The sequence below is a fragment of the Alternaria hordeiaustralica genome, assembly GCF_023758085.1.
Source record: "Alternaria hordeiaustralica strain BMP 2776 chromosome Unknown scaffold_5, whole genome shotgun sequence".
Lineage (NCBI taxonomy): Eukaryota > Fungi > Ascomycota > Dothideomycetes > Pleosporales > Pleosporaceae > Alternaria > Alternaria hordeiaustralica.
Window position 1 is genome coordinate 1,281,015 of NW_026056777.1, and position 22,611 is coordinate 1,303,625.

General features: G+C 53.1%; 9 protein-coding genes across 9 annotated transcripts; 3 read left to right on the plus strand and 6 right to left on the minus strand.

Moving 5' to 3' along the window:
* Positions 1-1,331: 1,331 nt before the first annotated feature.
* Positions 1,332-2,078, minus strand: J4E84_003760 (uncharacterized protein; the record flags this gene model as incomplete). Its single annotated transcript, XM_049386369.1, has 1 exon — positions 1,332-2,078. One exon carries the CDS (start codon positions 2,076-2,078, stop codon positions 1,332-1,334), a length of 747 nt encoding a protein of 248 aa, XP_049246218.1.
* Positions 2,079-3,133: 1,055 nt separating this feature from the next.
* Positions 3,134-5,670, minus strand: J4E84_003761 (uncharacterized protein; the record flags this gene model as incomplete). The annotated part of the gene is made up of 2 exons (XM_049386370.1): positions 3,134-5,550; positions 5,595-5,670. 2 exons carry the CDS (start codon positions 5,668-5,670, stop codon positions 3,134-3,136), a joined length of 2,493 nt encoding a protein of 830 aa, XP_049246219.1.
* A 5,899-nt stretch (positions 5,671-11,569) lies between these two features.
* Positions 11,570-12,054, plus strand: J4E84_003762 (uncharacterized protein; the record flags this gene model as incomplete). The annotated part of the gene is made up of 2 exons (XM_049386371.1): positions 11,570-11,741; positions 11,825-12,054. 2 exons carry the CDS (start codon positions 11,570-11,572, stop codon positions 12,052-12,054), a joined length of 402 nt encoding a protein of 133 aa, XP_049246220.1.
* A 594-nt stretch (positions 12,055-12,648) lies between these two features.
* Positions 12,649-13,239, minus strand: J4E84_003763 (uncharacterized protein; the record flags this gene model as incomplete). The annotated part of the gene is made up of 2 exons (XM_049386372.1): positions 12,649-13,038; positions 13,102-13,239. The coding sequence occupies 2 exons, from the start codon at positions 13,237-13,239 to the stop codon at positions 12,649-12,651; spliced, it is 528 nt and encodes a 175-aa protein (XP_049246221.1).
* Positions 13,240-13,454: 215 nt separating this feature from the next.
* J4E84_003764 (uncharacterized protein) lies at positions 13,455-14,949 on the plus strand (the record flags this gene model as incomplete). The annotated part of the gene is made up of 3 exons (XM_049386373.1): positions 13,455-13,695; positions 13,746-13,970; positions 14,021-14,949. The coding sequence occupies 3 exons, from the start codon at positions 13,455-13,457 to the stop codon at positions 14,947-14,949; spliced, it is 1,395 nt and encodes a 464-aa protein (XP_049246222.1).
* A 484-nt stretch (positions 14,950-15,433) lies between these two features.
* J4E84_003765 (uncharacterized protein) lies at positions 15,434-16,510 on the plus strand (the record flags this gene model as incomplete). The annotated part of the gene is made up of 2 exons (XM_049386374.1): positions 15,434-15,988; positions 16,073-16,510. The coding sequence occupies 2 exons, from the start codon at positions 15,434-15,436 to the stop codon at positions 16,508-16,510; spliced, it is 993 nt and encodes a 330-aa protein (XP_049246223.1).
* A 153-nt stretch (positions 16,511-16,663) lies between these two features.
* Positions 16,664-18,100, minus strand: J4E84_003766 (uncharacterized protein; the record flags this gene model as incomplete). The annotated part of the gene is made up of 3 exons (XM_049386375.1): positions 16,664-16,817; positions 16,873-17,662; positions 17,719-18,100. 3 exons carry the CDS (start codon positions 18,098-18,100, stop codon positions 16,664-16,666), a joined length of 1,326 nt encoding a protein of 441 aa, XP_049246224.1.
* A 671-nt stretch (positions 18,101-18,771) lies between these two features.
* J4E84_003767 (uncharacterized protein) lies at positions 18,772-19,466 on the minus strand (the record flags this gene model as incomplete). Its single annotated transcript, XM_049386376.1, has 2 exons — positions 18,772-19,334; positions 19,418-19,466. The coding sequence occupies 2 exons, from the start codon at positions 19,464-19,466 to the stop codon at positions 18,772-18,774; spliced, it is 612 nt and encodes a 203-aa protein (XP_049246225.1).
* A 538-nt stretch (positions 19,467-20,004) lies between these two features.
* On the minus strand, positions 20,005-22,591 carry J4E84_003768 (DNA replication licensing factor MCM7; the record flags this gene model as incomplete). Its single annotated transcript, XM_049386377.1, has 4 exons — positions 20,005-20,094; positions 20,151-22,068; positions 22,115-22,493; positions 22,543-22,591. The coding sequence occupies 4 exons, from the start codon at positions 22,589-22,591 to the stop codon at positions 20,005-20,007; spliced, it is 2,436 nt and encodes an 811-aa protein (XP_049246226.1).
* Positions 22,592-22,611: the final 20 nt, after the last annotated feature.

Sequence of the window (22,611 nt, forward strand, 5' to 3'; positions counted from 1 at the left end):
CACGAGAACACTTCGGGGCGAATGTCGACATGTCCGTCAGCATACATGTATGATTGGCGAGGTGGTTTGCATGCTCCTGCCGAGGCAAAAAAAAGAAGAACATAAAGATATTGAAAGGTGGAAGGTCGTGGCCTGTTACATCGAGGGTGGCTAACGTCCAGTGGAGGGTGATTGGGCAGACTAAGCGCATATAGATTGCCATGCGTTATCTGGGGAAATATTGGCTTCTTACGGCGGGTATGCGTGTCCGCGTCACAAGGCGGTCTGTCAAAACAGCAAATGGCAGACCGACCACCAGAGGAGGCTCGTTCGATTGATTTCCTCTCTCTCACCGGCCGGCGTGACCGAGCGGTGTGTGGTTCTATGTGTAGGGATCTTGTGTAGTATACCTTTGCATACCCCATCGTGGTTAGTTCCGCCGCGAAAATCAATCGAGATCAACATGTGGTATTGTGCACAAGAGAACATAGTTTGAATAGTCGGTTATCATGTTTCATTTCTCTCGCTCTCTTTCTCTCTCTGGGCTAGTACTGATACTGCAACTACCTGGGAAACCTGGAACTGCAAGTGGAGAAGCCACTCATCTGACCTCGCTAGCTTCGCCCACGGTGAATCGAGTACGGCGGCAAGAGCTATTGTTTTCGTGTCTTTTACCGCCCACCCTATCACCACAAGGGCGCGTTCCAGATGTCCACATACCTGCAGTACCAGTCAAACCTGCATGCAACGCACCCACATGGCAAGTAGGAAACCTTGCGTGCGTGCGTGCGCGCGCGCGTGCATCGTCCTTTGGTCGCCTCTCTCGAGTAGATTGAAGAGGTAATCTCCGTACTCGCTTAGCCAATCAAACAGCGCCGGCGCATTCCCGCCCGCTGTATATTGGTATCCGCTAGTAAAATGTGGTAAAATGTAATGGTGAAGCCCCAACGCCGAAGACATGTTTTCCGCCGTGACAGGGTCGTGAGAGGGAAGTGACGTGGCCATAACGTCGCTCCCTATTGATGTGGGGTAGTAAACATAGGAAAAGTGGGAGAGGTGTTCATGGTGTGATGGGTTGGTATGTCGCGGTCGTGATTGATGTTTGATGATGATGGTTGAAGATAATGGTTGCGATTCGGATCGCCTGGACCCGAGATATTAGTTGAAGTGGCCGGGTTGGATGGTTGTAAGTCGTGTATAATGTAAAATAGTAGACGTTTGGCGAATGGGAATTCAAAGCGTTACGGTATGCACCAGGGCAGAGCTTGGAAGAGTATCGTGGTGTAGCACTAGGCGGGTGCCCATGCTGAGGCCGCTTCAGAAGCGGTAGTTTGCGCAACGATGGCGCATCTCTACTCGACCTTCCTCCTCTTGCCGCGGGGTGCGGGGTCAATTTGCGGAAACTGTGGAGCTTTCGCGTCGACTGGTGTGCGACTATATGTCACTGTCCGTGTAACGACTTCGCGCACGCTAACGCGCCTTGACCGGCCAGTCTTCTTATCCGCATCCCAGGTTTTGGGCGAGGAGACGGCAGAAAATGGTGATTGGATGGACTTTGCGCTTGCTGGTGACCGTACTGCAGCGGGCGAATAGGGTGATTGGGGGATGTAAAGGCGGGGTGTCCGCGCTGAATGGGGCCGCGTGAAGGGTGATGGTGGTGGGATAGTGACGGTCTGGAGCTTGGTTGGTGGTGCAGACATTGGTGGCTCGTCCTTGGTGGTGTCGCACCTGCTGCAGCTGCTGGATCTTGAAGTTGCTGGCGAGTCCTTGTCCTTGTCTACTGGGGCTGATGTCGATGTGAAGGATGCACTGGAGGCCGATGATGTTACTGAGGTGGGGCGACTGTCACCAAAGACGAACTTGGAGCTGGTACCAGTGGACATTGGGCTTGAGAGAACAGGCGACAAGTTCTTGAGGAATTCCAGGTAGGCTGTTGGTGGCGTGATTGGTGTCTTGAGATCCGAATCCTCGCGCTTGATGTTGGCAAAGATGGGAGTGGTTGCTGAGGTTATCATGGGCGACCTGAGTTCCGAGGGGTAGGTGGCAGACATGGGCGTCTTGAGCGTAGACAGCGTCGGCTTGGAGTCGGTGGCAGCCATGGTGTTGAATATACCGTGGTGGTGAACGAATGACTTGGATCCTGGTCGGTATTACTGCAAGCTGTGCTATGCCTTCTTCCACAGCAAAGTGGAGGGGTGAGAGAGCGAGGCAGGCAGACAGGTACCGTTTGGCGCCTGGGGACGAGAGTGTTTATTGTATGTACTATGACACTAGCTTGGCGCGGATGCGCTGTTGTTGTTGGCCGCTGTATGGGTCGTGTCCGGTTATTTTGGGCGCGAAGCGTCCCAGCGTTCTCTAAGCGCCGAGGACTAGGATATGCAGCCCCGTGCACTGGCGAACACCTCCACAGGGATTCGATTCGCTGCCCAACGCTGAAACAAGATGTGTGATTTGTTCAGCCCCTGCAGGTCTCGAGACTCTGACCGGCCTGAAAGCGCGCCTGATTCGCCGCGTAGCTTTCGGGTGTGTGATGTGCGGTGTCGATGTGCGGGAGGCAAGCTCGTAATCTGAAGCTGAACGTGGCGACCTGGTAGTTTGCCCGGTAAGAGATTCTGAGACGAGCTGATGAGACGTTGGCGTCAGATCAAAGCAAAGTAGCAAGCAAAGGAATGTGCCTCATGAACGATGTTGCTGGAAATAGATTGAAGCTGTGTGCAAGCTGTGCGTCTCATCTCGTGGGAGCATTAGACGATTTTATGTCTTGCTTGCAGCCGCTGTCTATGTCTATGTTGCTTCGGAGGGCGCGCGCGCTTCCGTCTCATGCCATCTGCCACCTTTCTTACGTACCAGACACCTGACTCTGGTTCGCCGTTGAAACATCACTACCAGCGCTTACACATGGGCCTTCCCGTGAATTGCGTATGCCTATCACGTTGCCTACATCAACGTCTCAACTGCTCCATGGCCGTGTGCTCGGCGACCCGCCCGTCTAATCTCTGTTACACTGTACATAGCTACCTGGCCAATGACCGTCTCCTGCTGTATACCATCTGAAGCCACGCGCGAACGCTGCGGCCGTGTGGCCTCGAAGAATACTCAGCTATGCCGCGTACCAACAAGGGTAGTAAGTTGGTCCTTGGGTGGCCTGTGTGGCTCAACCTACGAGGGCCTGCAGCTGGCTGTTCTGGTGTATCTCATCCTCTCTAATAGGGCTTACTGCATCGCCGACCGTGATGGTGGGGTTCTGCCTCAGAGGAGATGGCACATTGTCCCAGGGTACATGACAAGTATGCTCTCCAAAGTATACGCGACCATCAAAACGTCGTGTTTTGGAGAGCGTTACAAAGGGTTCCTGATTTCTTTCGGCGGTTTGCTGGTCAATGCAGACCATTTGGCATCTGCGACACGCTCCTAGCATCTCAAAGTACTGATGGCCAATCTGGAGGTAGCGCCAGTCGTCTTCCGCATACGGGTCTTCCAGCCCAGGCGGGTACGCTGGGTTCTCCGCAACCACGATGTTGGCTCTGAACACCTCTGCTTGCGCCGCTTTACCGCCCTCTGCCTTGATCAATTCATTAAGGCGGTTGAGGCTCGATCGTGATATAGTAAGGATGGGACTCTCATTTGCTAGTAAGATTGGCTTCGAAACGCACGCGCCGGGCGTAATGGGAACCGTTTCTGGGAAAGCGCCGGGTACTCGCATAGCGCCCGCCTTCTGGTACTTTTGCAGATGCGCTTTGGAGTGTCTTGAGGTGGCGCTCCCGTTGCTAGCAGCAGGGAAGCGTGCAAGGTGACAGGCCACCCCAAGAGCCCGCGTAAAGAATGCCGATACGTCGCTCGACCTATAGGTCTTTGCTTCGATAGAATCTCCGCAGACCTTGGCTCTTGCGTCTTTGTACACACCTCCGTCCGTGAACATTCGTGGATCCGCGGAGAGAGGCACAGTGATCTCATGCATATCTGTTGTATTCTGCAGAGCGCCTACTAAGCTCACCCGTAGAAGTCCTTTCTCGAGGTCGATACTGGGACGTATGAGGGCCATCTTTGGGTAGCGCTTTTGACTCAGTGCGGCTCCGGTGCCCTGATGAACCAAACACCACTCGCGATCCCACGCAAGACCCTCTGGGCGCACCTCCCATGCACTACCGGGCGGTACGCTGAACCCCGCACAACTCTTGATAGGGTAAACAGATAGGCTCTCCACGTGCAAGCGACTTTGAGTTGGTGGCTCTACAGCAGCAGACATCATTGGAGACGTGTCCAGCAGCTGGCGTTCCTGAACGAAGAATTCGCGCACGAAGCCAACAAACTTGTCCACATCCGATAGGGTACTCATCGCTCCAAAGCTGACGCGTATCATGCCGGTCGGCTTCGCACGCAGGATGTCATTATCGTTACCGCACCGCTGCCCGGCAGAAAAATTCTCTCGCATCTCCCAGGGTGCCAATCCTAGCGATGAGGCAACACCACCGGGATTGCAGAGTCCGCCGGTCCTGAGTTGGATGTTCTTGATTGCAGCCAACTTCTCCACCTCTGCATTGCTCACCCAGCCTCCGCATTGGTTGCGAAGATTGAACGCAACGACTGGGCCCTGGGTAAGCGAATCTCCGTAGTTGGAGGCTGGGTCTTTGTACACGTGGCAGACGTCTCCGCCATTCCCGTGCCGTAGCGACGAAAGTCTCTCGTACAGCTGCCGGGCGAGATAGGTGGTGTGGCTCGAAATCCTGTCCAATGAGGTGTAGAGCTCCTTGTGGACGGCCATGGCGCTATCAAGCGCCATGATACTATGTATCGGAAGAGTGCCGTCTTCCAACCTTTCATGTAATGCGTCCGCCTTCTTGGCGTGCCATTGCTCTTTCAAGCACACGACCATTTCGACTGTGCCGCCACCGAAGTAGCGTCGCTTGTCGAAAACCGATGCTGATGCTTGCCTGACTATCAGGGCGCCCAGATCGGGAAAGCCAAATATCTTGTACAGGCTCAATACCGTAAAGTCGGGGGCCTCGTCAGGATTCCCGAGGTCAAGAGGCGACGTTGAGACAAGTGCCGCAGCATCCAACAGGGTGTAGACACGCTTTCTTTTGCCCGTACGCATGCGGTGTGACCAGTCCAACGGCAGGCGACGCCCGTTCATGTTGGACTGCGCTGGATATGCAAACAGCTGTGCCGACCCAACTCCAGTGTCGTGGGCGTCAATCCAGTCATTGACCTCGCCATCCGAAGCGAAACATCGATGCTCCTTCGCTGCCTCGCGTACTCCTATCAGACTCGTGTGCGCGTCCCTGTGATAGCCGTACCAGAATCCTTCGTCGTGATCCCGGAATGCATCCATGACCAGTTTGATCCCAGCAGTCGCGTTGGCAACAAAAACGACGTCGAACTCTTGGGGGTCGGCGTTGAACATTTGTAAGAGGCGCAGCCGCACATCTTCGATGCGACGCGTCGTCAGTTGGGAGGCATTGGAGGCGGAATGGGGGTTGCCGTAGAGGTTCGCGATCATGTCGGCCGAGAAGCGCTCGATCAGCGATTTGGAATAGAGCGTGGTGCCGGCATGGTCCAGGTAGGTCGTGTCTGATAAGTAAGCATAGGCCCAAGAAGACACTCTACCGACTTACCCTGCAGCATGGGGTACTCCTTGACGCGCAGCTCTTCGATGGCATTGTTGTAGCTTGCATGTGCTGCCTCGCCCATGGTGCTTGGTGTGTTGCGTGGCATCGGACACGCGGGACTCGTCAGCCGTATCCGCCTGGAGCGAAGAGAGAAGTAGGAGAGTTTGCGAAGAAACCCATCTGGTCGCAAGCAGGCGTTGTGTTTGCGAAAGTGGGGGACACGCGATGGCGAACGGTCGGGTCGTGACCTTGGACCCTGCAAGACTGGAGATACGCGGCCGGCCCCGGTCGCTCGGAGAACGCCATCACATGAGCCATCGACGTTCACATCCACGTTCCATCGCAAAGCTTAGTCATCTCTTTCAGGTCCATCTTCTTTTTCCTTTCTCTCTACTCACAGCTCTGCTGCAACCCCCGATCGTTAACACGGGAAGCCATACGACTTGCGCGCCCTCAGGAATGCGACACACAGGATCATCGGACGCCGGGCAATGCATCGGCTATGAGTTCGTATGCTATCATCTACATCCAGCACCACGATTATTGTGTGCCAGATCCAAGTCTGATCATCTTCTTATATTTCCTCGACAGATCTCGCATCACGAGGTCACGCTCTTCAGCATCCGAGCAGGATGCATTTGTGACTTGGAGCAGCGGTCTATCTGGCTCCCTCACGCTATCAACATGATGCACACCGCGACCTCGCCTTGAATTCCCGTGACTCACTGTGGGCGCACATCGACGAGTAAGTCCTAACCAACCATAAAGTGAAGAATTACCAACGATCCTACTGTGCCAATTGTGCAGATCATGGCGTCATCTAAATCAAGGAAGTTCAGGTGGTGGTCATTGGAAGCTGCTTGTGACAATACCTAGGTACACGCCTCGCCGCAGCAAGAACTCCTCAACCACCTTGGCGCAAGGCATACTTGCTTAACCCAAACTTTCCGGTCTGTACAATGGACATCTTCCCCGTCTAGGGACTGCGGCTGAAGGTTTATACGACCTACAGCACTATTTTCAATATTGTGTAGCGACCAAGGCCATAGCTGATTGGCCAATCCGATTTCGGCCCCCAGGTACACTTCACGTGTTTCCTCGCATTTCTCGCATCGTCCATGGGCCGCCAATGGGATTGTTGTGGCGTTGTACACTTCATTCTCGTGGCGTGCCGTAATAAGGCCTATTGGCGAAGTTCCTGGAACAACGACATGTCGCCAAGCATGATATTGCACAACCGCAGCAGTGGAGATGAAGAGCTGACATATGCGATCACGGAAGGCTGCCAGGCAGGCTGTCAGGTAGGCTATGTTTACTGCTCTTTTGGCGGCATGGTGGTATAAAGTCTGGGGTTGCTGAAGGCTGAGAGGGCTATTCTGTTGTTTCACCAGCGGACCTCAACAGCCATCTCACTCATCATCATCATTTCTTGTTTCCATAAAGAGTCGGTTTTTTATTAGCAATCATGCTCGTTCATTCGCTAGTGCTGTTGAGCGCTTTGTCGTACTCCGTATTCGCTGGCAAAGCGGGACCTCTCAAGGAAGCGCCTGGCGTTTCTCCTCGTCAGCTTCAAGAGTGCAACTCACCTGGATGGATTCCAGTATGCCCTGGTGAGTACCCTTTCCAATTGAGCCATACCCCAGACTAATACTATCAGGCGATCTCCCATGTATCCCACCTACTGGTACATGCTGCACAGGCGACTACTATCATCTACCCGGCGAGACCTGCCCTGATGGATACTCTGAAGTCCCTCGCATTGACCAAAGTGATCCACCTTCTGCTTCCATTACACCAGCACCATCCGCAACCTCAATCCCAGATCCTGTTGTTGTCGACTACTCGTGGTACACCTACTCGTTGACATACTACTATACCTATTACTACTACTATTACTTCGAGGCTTCCTACGAGATCACATCCACGGAAACGACGTACTACACCACCTTCTCGCTGACAGCGTCGGATGTGGGCGCCGCCAACTCTGCGGCCGAATCTATCAGTGCTTCGATTAGCGTTGCTCTAGAAACACAGTCAGAGACGCCTACGGTTGAGGCAACACCACTACCGAGTTCGACTTTGGCCCCTGCATCGACATCTAGGGTTGCCTCGTCGTCATCAAGGGCGACCACATCTTCAGAAGATGCGACATCTTCGAAGGTTGCTACATCAACTATCATTAGTGCATCGCCTAGTACCTCCACTCCAGCAGAATTTTCCGGCGCTGCTGTCAGCCTTCGCGTTGGAAGTGCCTCAGGCTTTGGAGAAATGTTCTTATTTGCGATCGGGGCTCTTGGACTAGCTCCCGGCATGTTGATGCTTCTTCTTTGAGCATGGTACCACGAGGGAGCTGTGGCGTGAAATAATGGGTCTTTGTTATGCGGAAGTTCAGAACGCACAGCGACTGTGGTTTTGAGATGCGTCATTTTGCCTCCTTGCTTGATGCGATCTTTCTGGCGCGTGTAATGTAGGAAGAGGTTTTCAAGTCAAGTCTGAAGCTTAAACAAATGGTCAATTCATTGATATAACGTTTCCATGATCCTACAAGTCAAAGTCGTTATACTGTGTAGTGTGTCACATGTTGTTTTCTACCGTGTACCATTCAAATGCCTTGTAGTCATCCAACGCCTGCTGGGTGGGAGGGTGTCAGTAGGCATTTGCTCAAATTCTATCGTTGTCTCCGTTGTCCTCGTGATACCATCGTCCTTGATGTTTGAATCTTCGCTCGTTCCATTCATTCCTCTTCCGCATGAGGTTTTCCGTTCTATCACCGGCCTACACCTCTCCATCGAGAGAAGCGAAATTTGACCGCTAGACTCAATCAGATTGCGATCACTTCGGCCATTAACGGTGGATCCACTGCTAACTGTACGTCGATAGCCGCTACCATACGCTTCCGGCTGACTAAAGTCAAGAGATGTGTTGCGGAGAAGTGGCCGTAAGGCTGGAACCGAGGCGGATATGATAGCGACGTTTACTTCGATCTGTGATAGAAGAAGAATCTGAGTTACGGTCAGCATCTCGACGAGCAGGGCCACATTGGAAGCTACTCACAAATATGGAATCGTACGATATATCTCTGGTGACATTGTACAGCCATAGTGCATAAACCCTTACTATTGACGCAACGACGGCGATGCCTCCAACCCCGAAGACGCCAAAGAGCGCAAATCGCCGCTTCGAATCTAGCTGTAGCTTCCAAAAGGGTTTAAAGGGTAGTAGAAAGATTGTGATATCAGTAAGGATATTGATGCCTCCAAGTGCCAAGTAGGTAGCTCGCAAATTGTTGCATCCCTTTGGGAACGTAGGTGACCATGCTTGTGATGGCTTGGGTCTACACTCGAAAGCCTGTAGGAGTTAGTGTCATCTTTAGTTGGAGCAGAGTAACGAGGAGCTCACACTGACGAAGAGAACCACGATTGTGTAGATCGTGACAAATGCAGCTACAGACCAGACTTTGTACCGGAACTGTAGCCGCTCAAAGATACGATGGTACAAAGCCAATATACTAGCCTTGACAAAGAACAGTGCCACAGGATATACCAATTGGTAGAAATAGAAATGCTTGAGTGTGGGAATCCGCATAGAAGGCACGTCCAAGTACTTCAAATGTTGTCTGTCGCAGTCAGAGACGCACATACGCTTGCAACCATGGAACCATACCCAGTGCCCCAGCTGATATGAAACCCATTCATAATCGCCATGCCAATCGTGACAAGAAGGGCTGCAATCATGAAGTAGTCGTCGAGTCCAACATTGCGGATGCGAAAGATGCGACAGTAAAGCCTGCGCAGGTGTTAGCAAACAGTGTCTTACTACCCAAGGATGTCGCCAATGCTGCAGGTACTCGCCTCAGAGCTACGGCGATTGTTGATAGCAGGACTAGAACTCCAGTCGTAATCAGGAACATCGGCTGCCTAGATTCATGATCTGCACTAAGATTCGGCCCGATCATACCTGGGCAACGGCCTACATACAGTAGGGCAGGAATGGCCGTTGTAATGCAAGGCAGATGGCATGTACCTGAGTATATTCGAGAGCTAAAACGTGCTCCGTCGGACACATAGACGGGATCCTTCACTATACATATGTATGTCAAAGTCCGATGCAAGCATCACTAGATGGCTTGTGGCCGACTAGAAACGGTGATGCTCCAGTACTGTTGCGTCAGGGCGGCCATCCACCAAAACTGATGATTTAGCCACCGGGGAAACAGTGAGAAGAACTCGATTCATGTCCGTGTGTCGGAGTTCAGGCGCGCAACGCTGAAAGAAGAGAGAGCGGCGTCCTTGCATCCTTCGCGTGGTCGGAAGATCACGCTGCGTGATGTCCGTCCTGACACGATTCAAGAAACAGTACCGAGAAACCCTGGCAATACGCTGCGGCTGCGCAATCTCACCATCCCTGTAAGCGCATCTACGCCCGACACTCCGTGACGATCTACCACACACAACCTCTGTGACTACGGAGGTGGCAAGCCACGTTCGAATGAGCCTCCGAATGTCTCCCGGGCATTGCGGGCCACTCGCCCCGTACGCCGGGGTCCTCCAGACGGGCAAGGCCAGTAGCAGGACTCTGGCGCAGGCTACAAGTACCCGTAGATGGCATGCATCGCATGGGATTCTCCTGCTGTATGTAAACCCAGGTAGCTAGCCAAGGCAAATATGTCAGCAACAATATACATGTACCCAAGCAACGGGCTACGAGATTACGCCTGGTAAAGCCAAGGCTGCGCATTGTAAGATCAAAGTTAGCAGAACGGTTCAGATATTGCGCCTGCGTGTCTTCCAGATACAGAGTACACCGATGTTATGGGTTCCTAGGTTCAGTCTCGCCTGCATCAGGTATGGATCATCGGCAGTTGTCCCTGCCATACTCAACAATGTCTCCCATGCAACCGCGGGAGAAAGGTCCAAAAAGACTTTAGGCGATCTAATTGCGCACTTCCAGATCGGCTGTCGGCAGCCAGATCGCGGAGCCTTTGTATAAGATAGATGGGTGTTGTTAATCATCAACCTTCATCAACTATTCAGGTGCCTACTTCGCTGTAGGTGTACGAGAGAGCTCTTCGGTACCTAGGCACTGCAGATCCTGCAGAACGTTTCTGTTCTCGAAGGCATCGCACGTGTGACAGTTCCTCCCGTCATTTACGTTTCAGCATTGAATCTTCGGCTCAATCGTCATGCGTCTTCTCGAACTCCTCCCTGTCGGGTTAAGCTTGGCACAATGGTCTGCAGCTGCAGCGTTACCCGCAACTACTGGTCTGGGTTCATGCAAAAGTCCACCCAAGAGGGTGGAATGGTAAGACCATCAAAAGCTGTACGATACCCGATGTATGACTGATGCTTCATGTATAGGAGACAATTGTCAGAACCACAGAAGAAATCCTACATCGATGCCGTTCTGTGTTTGTCACATACAAAGGCCAAATCCGGCATTGAAGGAGCCGTAAACCGATTCGATGATCATCAAGCTGTTCACATGCTGCAGAAGCCTCAGATCCATTGGGTTGTACGTCAAACCCCTCTGGCCCAGCTTCGATCTTGCGCGCTCATACTTTCAGGGTCACTTCCTTCTATGGCACCGGTACTTCACGGCAACCTACGAAAAGGCACTGAGGGATGAATGCGGATATACTGGAGGCCAACCGTAAGTTGCTACCCATTTCAAACGTATCCTCATGACATCAATAGCTTTCAATCTGACCAATGTGCAGATACTGGGATTGGTCTCTAGATGCCGAACCGCATAACGAATCATCCACCCGTCCGTTTGATTCAGAAATCTTCAATCCAGACACAGGTTTTGGTGGCAACGGCTATCCCGTCGCAGCTACTCCTGCCCAAAATCCCTTGAACATAACAGGCAACACCGGTGGAGGATGTGTAATGAACGGGCCATTCGCGCCTCCCCACTTCACAGTGAACGTGCCCACTCCACACTGCTTGAAACGAGACTTTGTTCCGTGGATCGTCAATCGAATGGCAGACAAACGACTGGTCGACGAAGTCCTGGCACAACCGGATTACACGAGTATTGCAAGGACAGTTGAGAAGCAGCGAAGCTTTGATCCTCCCAACATTCATGCCAGTGGCCACTTTGGTATCGGTGGCATTCTGGGTACCATGGGAAACGCGGCGGAGAGCCCTGGTGGTGAGTGCCTGGTTCTCATTCTTTCTGACAATACCCATCTGCCACATAGACATACCACTAGGAAAAATGCTGACACATGGCAGACCCACTCTTCTACCTCCATCATGGCAACATTGACCGCATCTTTTGGGAATGGCAACAGAAAGATCTCGAGACGCGTCTCAATCAAGTCGGTGGGCCTATTACGCCTTTTGATTACAGCGGCAAGAACGTTACTTTGGACTTTACCATTAATATTGGCTTGTTAGCAGGGAATGCCACGCTCAAGGACCTGTTAAATACAGAAGGAGGGACGCTCTGCTACACGTATTAGATAGGCTCAATCCAGTTCTTCCGCACGGGTTGCTTCGCTTTCCAGTAGTGTTGAACTGGTGCACTCGCCTTGCAGGACGCTTTAATCCCTGTCATGCATGCATTGGGGTCTGGAGGAAGGGCTTCCCGGTCCAGTCACGTCGCAGGACCAGCTGGGAATGGCAGCATCGATGATTCAGACGGGCTTTCATTTCGTTGGGCGACATATCTGACTGAACACGCATTCGATGATCCAGAATTGGCTATGATGGAATCGAAGCACAACTGACGAAGCAACAAGTTCGCATGTCCGTACGCTGTCCTCGGTGCGGGCACCCACTGACAGTAGGCAGACTAGCTCAGTTGTGTTTCTGACCTGTGAATTGGCATGTTGTCTTCTGCTGAGCATCCATCGCTGTGCTCTCGTCTTGTGTGTAGGGAGGTGTTGTTCTCTGCCGACGGGGTTGATCACTGCCGGCTTCCGAGGCGTGGTATGGCAGTTTCAGTCCCCCTAATCTGTACCACCGCACAGGACTTTGAACTCTGCAAGCGAATCAGTTGCCTGCCATCCAAATTCAAGCATCTCTGAAACGTATCCTGACTCTTCAAAGCTGCCTCACAGTGTATCCTTCTCCCGAGCCTCCTTCTCGGCAACCTTCTTCGCCCTCTCCGTCCTCTCTTCCCTCAACGTGGTAAACACCCAGAACCACGCCGAAACCTCCATGAAGCCCCAAGTGAAAATGAAGCTGTTGTTCAGACTAGCGCCAGCGTGCATTCTGAAGTCCATACCCCTTGGTGCGAACATGCCACCTTCTTTGAAGACATAGCAGTATGAGGTGAGGCCGAAGAGGAAGAGGAGACGCATGGGTGCTTGGAGACCCCAGAAGTGGTCGAAAACGTCTTCGTGTAGGGAGAGGGCCGTCAGGTCGGAGAAGCCGATGAAAGCGAAGAGGATGGCTACGAAAGCTGTTGCGGCCGAGGGCTTGTTGAAGTCGCGGGGTGTTGGCTGGGGTGTGTTAGTGACTTCAGACACAACTTGAGTAAGCAGCAGAAGTATTGCAGTACGTACAAGCTGCATTGACTCTCCTAGCAGGAGAATGACGCTTTGGTTCGATATCAGGGCGGGATTCCGCAGCAGGACGACTGCAAGTGTGAGGTGAAACAGTGCGATACTGCGTATCATGGTGTTTGCTGATATTATCGCCATACTTGTGGACTGTGGGCTGCGAGGGAGAAAATGGCAGATGTAAGGTTGAGGTGTTCGTGGCTGTAATGTTTCTGAGGTTCGCGTCGCGTGGTGTTTCGGACCAAACTCCTAAAATCCGTCCGCGCCCTCCTGCCAAGACCGATCTACCTGGATGATAACAGCTCAACCTGGCACCATGTTTCTTTTCACCTGCATCTCCTATCTTGAAATTGAAAATGGAGAAGGCGGGCGACCTCCCTACCAGCGAAAAGCTTGCGCCAATCCAGCGCCGGTCCTTGAGACGGCGCCTGTGCAAGTTTGATGACGTTATCTTCCTCGTAGTCCTCTTCCTTATCGCGTCGACCATATGGCTTACAGAGATCCGAACGTTGTTTCCAGGCCACAAGCACACATGTGGAAAGCCATTGACAGTTGAAGAGAGAGCGGTCAAGATACTGCAAGAGAACCCACTCATTGGTCAGCCGTACGGACGTGAAATGCAGGTCCACATGCTGACTACCCAAGAGATGGCCATAACGATCTCATGATCTTCATCCGGAGCAAATACAACAACCGTATTTACAATGAATCCGGCAGCGATTTCGCAGACAAGTTCGAGAATGGCGGACTAGCGCAGCATGTCGATACTCCTCGCCTCGAAAAGGGACATCAAGGTGGTGCCTTCTGGAGTGCCTTCTGGCTCTGTCCATTAGGCGATGAGACGAACTTTGCTGACGAAAGATATCACAATAGTAAGGCAATCTAACTCGACGGAGCATTGGATCAATACTAATGTATGCAGTCGTGAAAGCAACTCTCGGCCAGCTCGATCTGTTCCACCGCCTAGGGCAACAGTACCCAAAATACTTCACTCCATCCCGGAACAGCGCGGAAGCCATCAAGACATTCAAAAACGGTGGTTTCATTGCTCCAGCAGCTATCGAAGGGTTGCACCAAATCGGCAACTCGGTCTCTACTCTGCGACTTTACTACCAGCTTGGAGTCAGATACGCGACTCTGACATGGAACTGCCACAACAAGTATGCCGATGCAGCAATCGAGACGGGATCCGATTGGAGCGCGCGTATTGCGAAGCCCTATTGGAAAGGTCTCAGTCCCGCAGGTCGCGACCTCGTCAAGGAGATGAACCGCCTAGGGATGTTAGTAGACCTAGCGCACGTGAGTCAAGACACCATGCGCGACGTACTCGTCGGCCGAGGTGACGGAAAATGGAACGGCAGTATCGCACCGCCCATCTTCAGTCACAGCTCCGCATACGCGATCTGTCCGCATCCGCGAAACGTGCCCGACGACGTACTTCAGCTCGTCAAGCAGCGCAATTCTGTCGTCATGGTCAACTTTAATCCAGACTTTGTATCCTGCAAGGCTTCGAAGACGCCAAACTCCTTCCCAGATTTCGTACCAGAGAACAACACCCTAGCACACGTCGTACGTCATATCAGACACATTGGAGAGTTGATTGGGTATGATCACGTTGGTATTGGCACGGATTATGATGGTATTGAGACCACTCCTGAGGGGTTGGAGGACGTATCTAAGTTCCCTGACCTTATCGCCGAATTACTGAGGCAGGGCATAAGCGATGAGGATGCTGCAAAGATCGCAGGACGGAACCTTCTTCGTGTCTGGGAGGAGGCTGACAAGGTGTCGAAAGAACTGCAAAAGACGATGCTGCCCCTGGAGGATGAGCTACATGAACAGTGGGCTTAATATGTACACGTCTGCCTTCACCACTGCAAAGGAGGTTGGACCTGGAGCTCCTGACCGCCGACCTTGAAACTGAACTGTTCTGAGTACAAAAGATAGTATATACGTCGGGGGTTATGCATCCGATTTTGGGTACAGTGAGATGTGACACGAAAACGGCCCTTGAAAGCATTGTTAGTATGATGCTGCCAACACGTGTTTGCGCGATGAGGCGGGTGGTGAGTGGCTGAGCTCCACCCCAGATCACACCACTTCTCAGCAGCCCAGGCCTTGGCAACGTAACACGACATGCGACTTCCAAGGCACATGAATGAGTAGAGTATATATATCCTCAAGCGATGGAATCTCCACAGCCTCTCACTATTAGCCCTACAACTCACTCAGATTCCGCGCCTCTTACCACCTAACTTCTTCTACCACACAAACACCTCGACAGTGCAACTACCTACTCACACAACCACAAGAACCAACAACCCATAACAACGCAATGACATCCCCCAAACTAAAAACCACAATCGCCATCCTCGGCTGCGGCGACGTCGGCTCCACCCTAGCCTACACCCTCATCCTACAACCCATCTGCTCAGAGGTAATCCTCGTAGACCCCAAAACCACGCTCCTGGAAGCCCAAGTCCGCGATCTAAACGACGCCACCTACCGCGGCGGCACCTCTGTCCGCGTGCGCGCCGGAACGCACGCCGACGCCGGCCGAGCAGACATCGTCGTCATAACCGCCGGCGCAAAGCAGAAGCCAGGAGAATCACGCTTATCCCTCTTATCCCGTAACCTGCACATTCTAGAGAGCATATTCAGTGCCATGGCGCCGATCAGTCCGCACACGATCTTACTGCTTGTGGCGAATCCAGTGGATATCCTGACGTATTTTGCGAGGCGGCTGTCGGGTTTGCCCGAGAGTCAGGTGTTGGGAACGGGGACGAGTTTGGATTCTGCGAGGTTGAGGGGCGTGCTGAGTGAGAGGGCGGGGGTGGCGCCGAGTAGTATTGATGCTTATGTGTTGGGGGAGCATGGGGATAGTCAGTTTGTGAGTACAGTTTCCCTGGTTGCTTTGCGGCGAGAGGAGAGGGTGACGAGACAGGAGAGATAGGCATGCTGATACAAGATACAGATTGCGTGGTCCAGCGCTACCATCGGCACAACACCACTTGCTCTTGCTCTTCCGCCAGACACGATGTCTCAGGAGTTCAAGGACCAAATATCGGCTCATACTCGTGGAGCAGCTGGCGCGATCATCGCGGCGAAGGGTTGCACAAGCTACGGTATCGGAAATATCGCGGCTGGTATCTGCAAGTATATATTATTCGACTCACGATCCGTTCGGCCCTTGTCCTTCTACCAGCCTGAGCTGGGCTGCTGCTTGTCTATGCCGGCAGTAGTTGGTCGAAAGGGTATCATCAAAGCCATGCCAGTTCAGCTTGACGAGGTGGAGAAGGCGCAGTTGGAGGCCTGTGCAAAAGGACTGAGGGGTGTGATTGAGGGAGCTGAGAAGGAGTTGAGCGCTGATCGTGAGCTGGAGAAGGCACTAGCGAGCGACAAGGGAGTCTGAGGCTACACGCTTCCATGGAAAAGGTACTGCTTGATACACACCGGATGTGTATTTCTTCTTGAGTAGTTACTCAAAAAGTATTTTCACAGATACAATACACTATTGCCCGATTTCTCGTAGTCCACATACAAGCATGTTAGCCTTCATCCCTCTCTACTCCACCGCCAACTTGATCTTCACAATCAATCCGTAGATGCTTCCAACCTCATAAGACGCACGAATCGCCTCCTTCCTGCTGTCCATGTCGATATATGCCGTTCTAGTCCTCTTGACCGGCTCGCGTTCGGGAAGGATGGTGATGTTGCGACTAGCGAACTCTAGTTAGCGCATCCATTCACTGACGTGTATAGTGTATGACTTACATGTCCCATCTGTACTCGATAAAGAGTATGCGAATGGCTTCCTCGTCTACGCTAGCAGCGAGATTGGTGACGATCAAACGGTATGGTAGAATTTTCTTCTCCTCGGTCGCGTGATACTTCTCTTCCTCTTCCAGGACGTACTTGATGGTGGCGTCGAGTTTCTCGTTCTCCCTCCTCACCATGTCTTCCTTCTCCTTCTTGGCCTCAGACTCATTCATATCTGGACGTTGTATGCCTTTCGGCTCGAGTATCGCAGTTGTGTCTTGTGGAGAGACTAGTGTCTTGTCGACAACAGATACGGCCTGGGCGGTTCTGCGAGAGCTGTCGGGGGTCATGTTGGAGGGTGGCGAGAACATAGCGTTCATCTTCGCGCGGAGAGTCTCGAGATTATCGTCTTCATCATTGGAACAGTTTGTGTCAGGGATTTTCTTCTCTTCACCTGATTCGGCAGGCATGGCTTCCTTGTTCTCCATGATATCGTCTTCGCCAATGTCGACGCCTAGACGCTCGGCCAAAGCTGACAATTCGTCTTCCTTGTTCAAACTGAGGTCTGCGCCCGTGGCCTTCAGACTGTTGTCGCGTACAACCACAGTATCCTTTGACGAGAACAGATCCCGCTTCATATCTGCCAGCATTCGTGATAGATCATAGTCACCATCAAGCTTCTCCTTATTACCAATGTCTGAACGCTGTCGCAGCGACGAATCGAGCTCCGCGAGCATCATCTTGGGATTCTCGGCACGGTCCGATAAGTAGCCGCCGCGCAGGTGAACCTGTGTCTGTTGCATGTCTATTTGTTGGTTAGTCGGGCTGAGTTGAGCGATTAGTTGATGCCTAAATGCTTACCTGATGATCCTTCAACAGAAGCAGCCGCCATTGGCTCGTCACTCGCAGTGTTCTCGTCACTTTTGTAAGCTTGTTCAAGCTCGGGACGATCGTCACAAGAATCGCTGCCCTGTGATAGCTCAGGCTCGGGGGTGACAGGAAGCTCTGGTGCAGCTTTTGGTGTTGATGGGATGGGTACTGGCCTCGAACGCCTCTGCTGTAGCTCTTGTAGTTCAGCGTTGCGACGCTGACTTGCTTTGACGAGCACGTCCGTAATGCTGGCGAATTGGCGGTTGAGCAGACCGTTTGTTGAGGCCGCAGCAGCTCGATCTCGGTGTTCCATCCTGGTCCTGGTCCCGGTCTGTTTGCGTCCGCGAGCGGAAGCAGCCTGGTGCCGCGACATGATTGGTAATGCTTTCCCCTGACGTAACGTAGATGAAGTATCCATGAAGTTCAGTGGCCGCAACTACCTCTTGCTTGCTCGGCGTAGGTCCTTCCGTGAGCGGTGAGAAGGTGCGACCGTGTGCGTATCTGTCAATCGGTGAAGTGAGTAGCACTAGCCATCGGTCAACATATCCCCAATCAAGCTGAAATGTCGCGGTATGTCGAAACAAGAGGTGCCAGTCGTTGTGAAGGATGTAGATGAGGTTGGCAGGGGAGAAAGAGAGGTCAGGCAGGTGAGAGTTGTTATTGTTGTTAAGTTGTGCCAAACAGGAAAGCGCTACCAAACCGAATATACACCGCTGACGCTTTCTGAGGTGAGTTCAGATGGTAGGATTGAATCGATCGTGGAGATAGGCAGGATTCGTATGTATCAAGGGAATAGCGGTTGATACTAAGCACATAGAGGAACCTGAAAGATATTAAGTCATGAACAAGTGCATCTCACGAAGAGTGTTATGTACCCAATTGTTCCTACACAACTCGTTTCGTATACCACGAACCGATCCCAACTCTTGATAACTACACATGACAGAAGAGAAGAAAAGCTGAGAGCCTACTTGACCCAAATTGAGTTCCTTGAGATGCGAAAGCGCTACCCCAAAGCCCACTCATGAGCAGCGAGTTTGTTTTCTACTGCTTCTTCTTCCCAGCGCCCTTGGCCTCCGCAGCCTTGCGTTCAAACTCCTCGATCTCCTTCTCCTCAGCCCTCTTGGCGTACCACTGCCCGGCCTGCAGTACCAGCACACCCACGAGCACCAGCGCCAGGATTGTATTACTAGCCGCAAAAACCCTCAACGTGTCCTCTCTCGAGATGTAATCTCCCATATCTTCGTCCGTGATCTCACCCGGCGCCGCCTTGTTCACGTCACCGTAGATACCCGCTGTCACGACCCTGAACCCCTTGACGATGTTGGTCAGGTAGACGGTGATACCAGCCATGTAGAGTACAAGCGATGCGCCATCGAAGAGCATGTTGGCTTGGTTGGGCTTGAAGAGCTTGATGAGGAAGCCGAGGAGGCCGGTGCCGATGGCTAGGTTGAGGATGCGCGATACGATGGGAGGCGAGGCATAGAGGAACTTGATGTGCGATTCAAGGATGTCGAAGTAGGCTGATCGGTCGGCGGGCATGGTCCATAGTACATTGTAGTCGTATGGGAGTTGCGCAAACATGATACCGAGGAAGAAACATGTTGCTGCGGGTTCGTCAGCAGGTGTAATGGGGGCGCAATCAAGTGTTGTGGATGTGGGCGGAGGCAGCATGGAGGGGTGCACTTACGTCCTACCACCATGAATTGCGCAAAGTTGTTTGCTGCGCCTGGAGCCATTGCGAAGAATTCTGGGGAGCGCGAACTCGTCTGGGGTTTGCGGTTGATCGAGAAATCACAGTGAGAGGAGAGTAGAGCCGGCGCAAGCTTATCTGGCTGGTTTCTGCCGCGTCGCGAGATTCGCAGTTGGAGGTAACCTCTTTAAGAAGGTAAGACCGTGGACGAGACTCGAAGCGAATTCTCACCACATAAGTAATCAGAGGAACTGCGAGTGGCTGTGAGAGATCGCACAGTGAAACAGGGCTGGGAAACGTGAGTTTTCCCACTTTTCGGAAGCGACCCCGCGAGGGTTCACCACCCCCCATGATGCTTGCCTGCAGACGGCTGCCTTGGCATGTGATAGCCACCCACGACCTCACGCGACATTCGGCGGGCGGCCGTGCAAGACGAATTTGTACATCGTTGCTTCATTGGAATTTCTATGCGAAGCTGCTGCAAGCAAAATAGACGCGCGCTAAGCGTCGTTCGGATATCCAACGCCTTGGTACGCCGTAACCAGATACATCTACATCCTCTGCCGTCGCTTCCCTCCCATGCTTTAGAAGTCGTTATCGGCGTCCATATCCTCATCTTCCAGACCAGCCTCGATGAACACAAGCCTTGTGCCCTCTCCGGTTGTTTGCCAGACCTGTCAGAAAGCGTTAGCATCGTGCATAAAATCAAACGTTTGGCGATGGTACTTACGTCAAGCATGGAGTACTCGTCAATGGCCTGCTCGAACTGATCGGCTGTGAAGCCCTTGGCCAGGACTCTTTCCCTGACTCTGCGAAGATCGAGCTCACCCCTGGTGCCATCACCGACAGCAGCAGCACCGCTCGCCTCCATGGACTTGATGAGGTGGTAGATTTTACTGCTTGGAGTGTGATCAATCCCACGGTTCTCATCGGCGTACAAACTGGCCTTGCTGACTTCGGTAAGGCGGAGAGCTTCGTCTACATCTTCCGAGATGACTTGTTCGGCGAACCGCAGACGTGCCAGAGCCTGCGCAAGACGGAGTACACCAAGCAGCGTACGCGGTGAGGTGTGGGTAAAGGCCTTCTTGTTGCCGTCGTCGCGCTTTTGCTGTTGACGCATGCGCACGTAGGCACCAACCATGTAATCCGAAACCTCCTTTGGCACAGTTGGTCGGTATGATCGCGCGCGAGCAACCCATTGTCGTACTTCGGCCGGGCTGAAGATGATGCCGCCAGGCGCTTCAGGGTGAGCGTTATGCATGTGCACGTGGGTGACGTGACGTGCCAGCTCTTCATCAGAGTCTCGCGCAGGGGTATCAAGGATGAGGAACAGGACGTCGAAACGTGAGAGAAGCGCAGCAGGAAGGTTGATGTTCTCAATTGGCGAGAGACGAGGGTTGTAGCGGCCGTACAATGGGTTGGCGGCTGCGAGGATTGAGGTGCGGGCATTCAGAGTGGTTGTAATACCAGCCTTGCTGATAGAGATGGTTTGCTGTTCCATGACTTCGTGGATCGCCGTTCGGTCGCTGTCGTCCATCTTGTCAAACTCGTCAATACAGCACATGCCGTTGTCAGCCAAGACGAGAGCTCCTCCTTCAAGCACCATTTCATCGGTGACTGGGTCGCGCATGACAGCCGCGGTGAGACCAACACCACTGCTACCACGACCAGTAGTGTAGACACCACGAGGTGCTACTTTGGTAATGTACTTGAGCAATTGGGATTTGGCCACACCGGGGTCACCCATCAAGCAGACGTTGATGTCACCACGGATGCGCATGCCGTCGCCGACCTCCTTTGTGACACCACCAATTAGTTGGAGCAGAAGAGCCTTCTTGACATCGACGTGACCGAAAATCTCAGGTGCGATGGATCGCGATAGGTACTCGTACAGCTGGCCAGTCCTCTCAAGCTCGTTCATCCTTCGGAGAGTTGGTTGAGCAAGCACAATGTCGTCGTAGGCCTTCTTGTGCTGCATGACATATTGTGCTTCGAGGTATGTGTCGGTAAGGAGACCAGCCCGGATGGCCTTGAATCCAGTGTAGGGCGTGGGGAGGAAGATGCCAGCACAATCGATGACATCTCCGGGGTTGATCTGCCTGACAAGCGCGCCGTGGCAGTGGATGGTCAATTGCCTGGGAATATGACCCACGGGTACTTGGTCCGCCATCTCCTGGATCTTGACTTCTTGGAAAGGAAGGAACTTGGAGGCGCGCGTAGAAAGGAAGAGCTGGCCCTTGGTCTTGTTGCTCTTGCAGTCGTCGGACGGGCACTCGACGAGCGGAGTGAACTGCTTGGTGGTCACGGGCTGGAAAACTTCACTTCCGCAGCGATCGCAAGAGTAGGCGTTGACCTGCACAGCAGGCTTGACGTCCGACACTCTGGTTGCAATACCACGGACTGTGATGAGATGGCCCAGGTGCTCTCCTCGCACGTTGCGGACAGCCAGCGCCTTCATGCTGCGCTGGCTGCTGGAACCAGACGGTATCCTGGGCCTGAAGTTGAGCGTGTATCGTCTCGTCAAGGCAGGAGGAAACATGGTCTCGGGCGCAGCCTGTGCGTTGTCGTCGACTCCCTGCATCTCCTGCTGTCTCTCGTTGCGCTTCGAGCGCTGCGTCATGATCACGTCCAGGACGTCGTCCTTGAAGCTGGTGCTGTTAGTCTCTGTCTGGGCAGGATGTCACGGGGCCGTACTCTAGTTCTCTGGTGGGTGCGGGCAGGCACTTGTCGACTGCGCGCGAGAAGATCTCGATGTAGTGGTGTGCATTGCGCTCGATGGACTCGACCAGCCGGTAGTTGTGCTCGTCGTCTGAGGTCGCCTTCTCGTAGGCCTCGACGTCGTTGAGGTCTATTTGGATCTCGTCGCGCACGCGGTTCGCTACGTCTTGGAGTTGGTCCATGTACTTGAGCTTCGACTTGGCGCGGGACTGGGCTCCGTTCGGCGCAGGGTCGTCCGAGTCGTCCACCATGTCGTACTCCTCGTCGCCATTGCCGCTGATGTTCAGGCCCTGGAGCTGGTCGGCCGCGTCGGTCGAGGCTGATTTGTAGTTTTTGAGGAAGTCAACAAAGGCGGCTGGCGGGTGTTAGCTGGGGGTTTCAGTGTTTTGCGCGTGCACACACACCCTCCTGCTCGTCGTAGTTGACGGGCGCACTCGTGGTAAGGAGCGCCATGGTGTCTGGGGCTGGTGTCG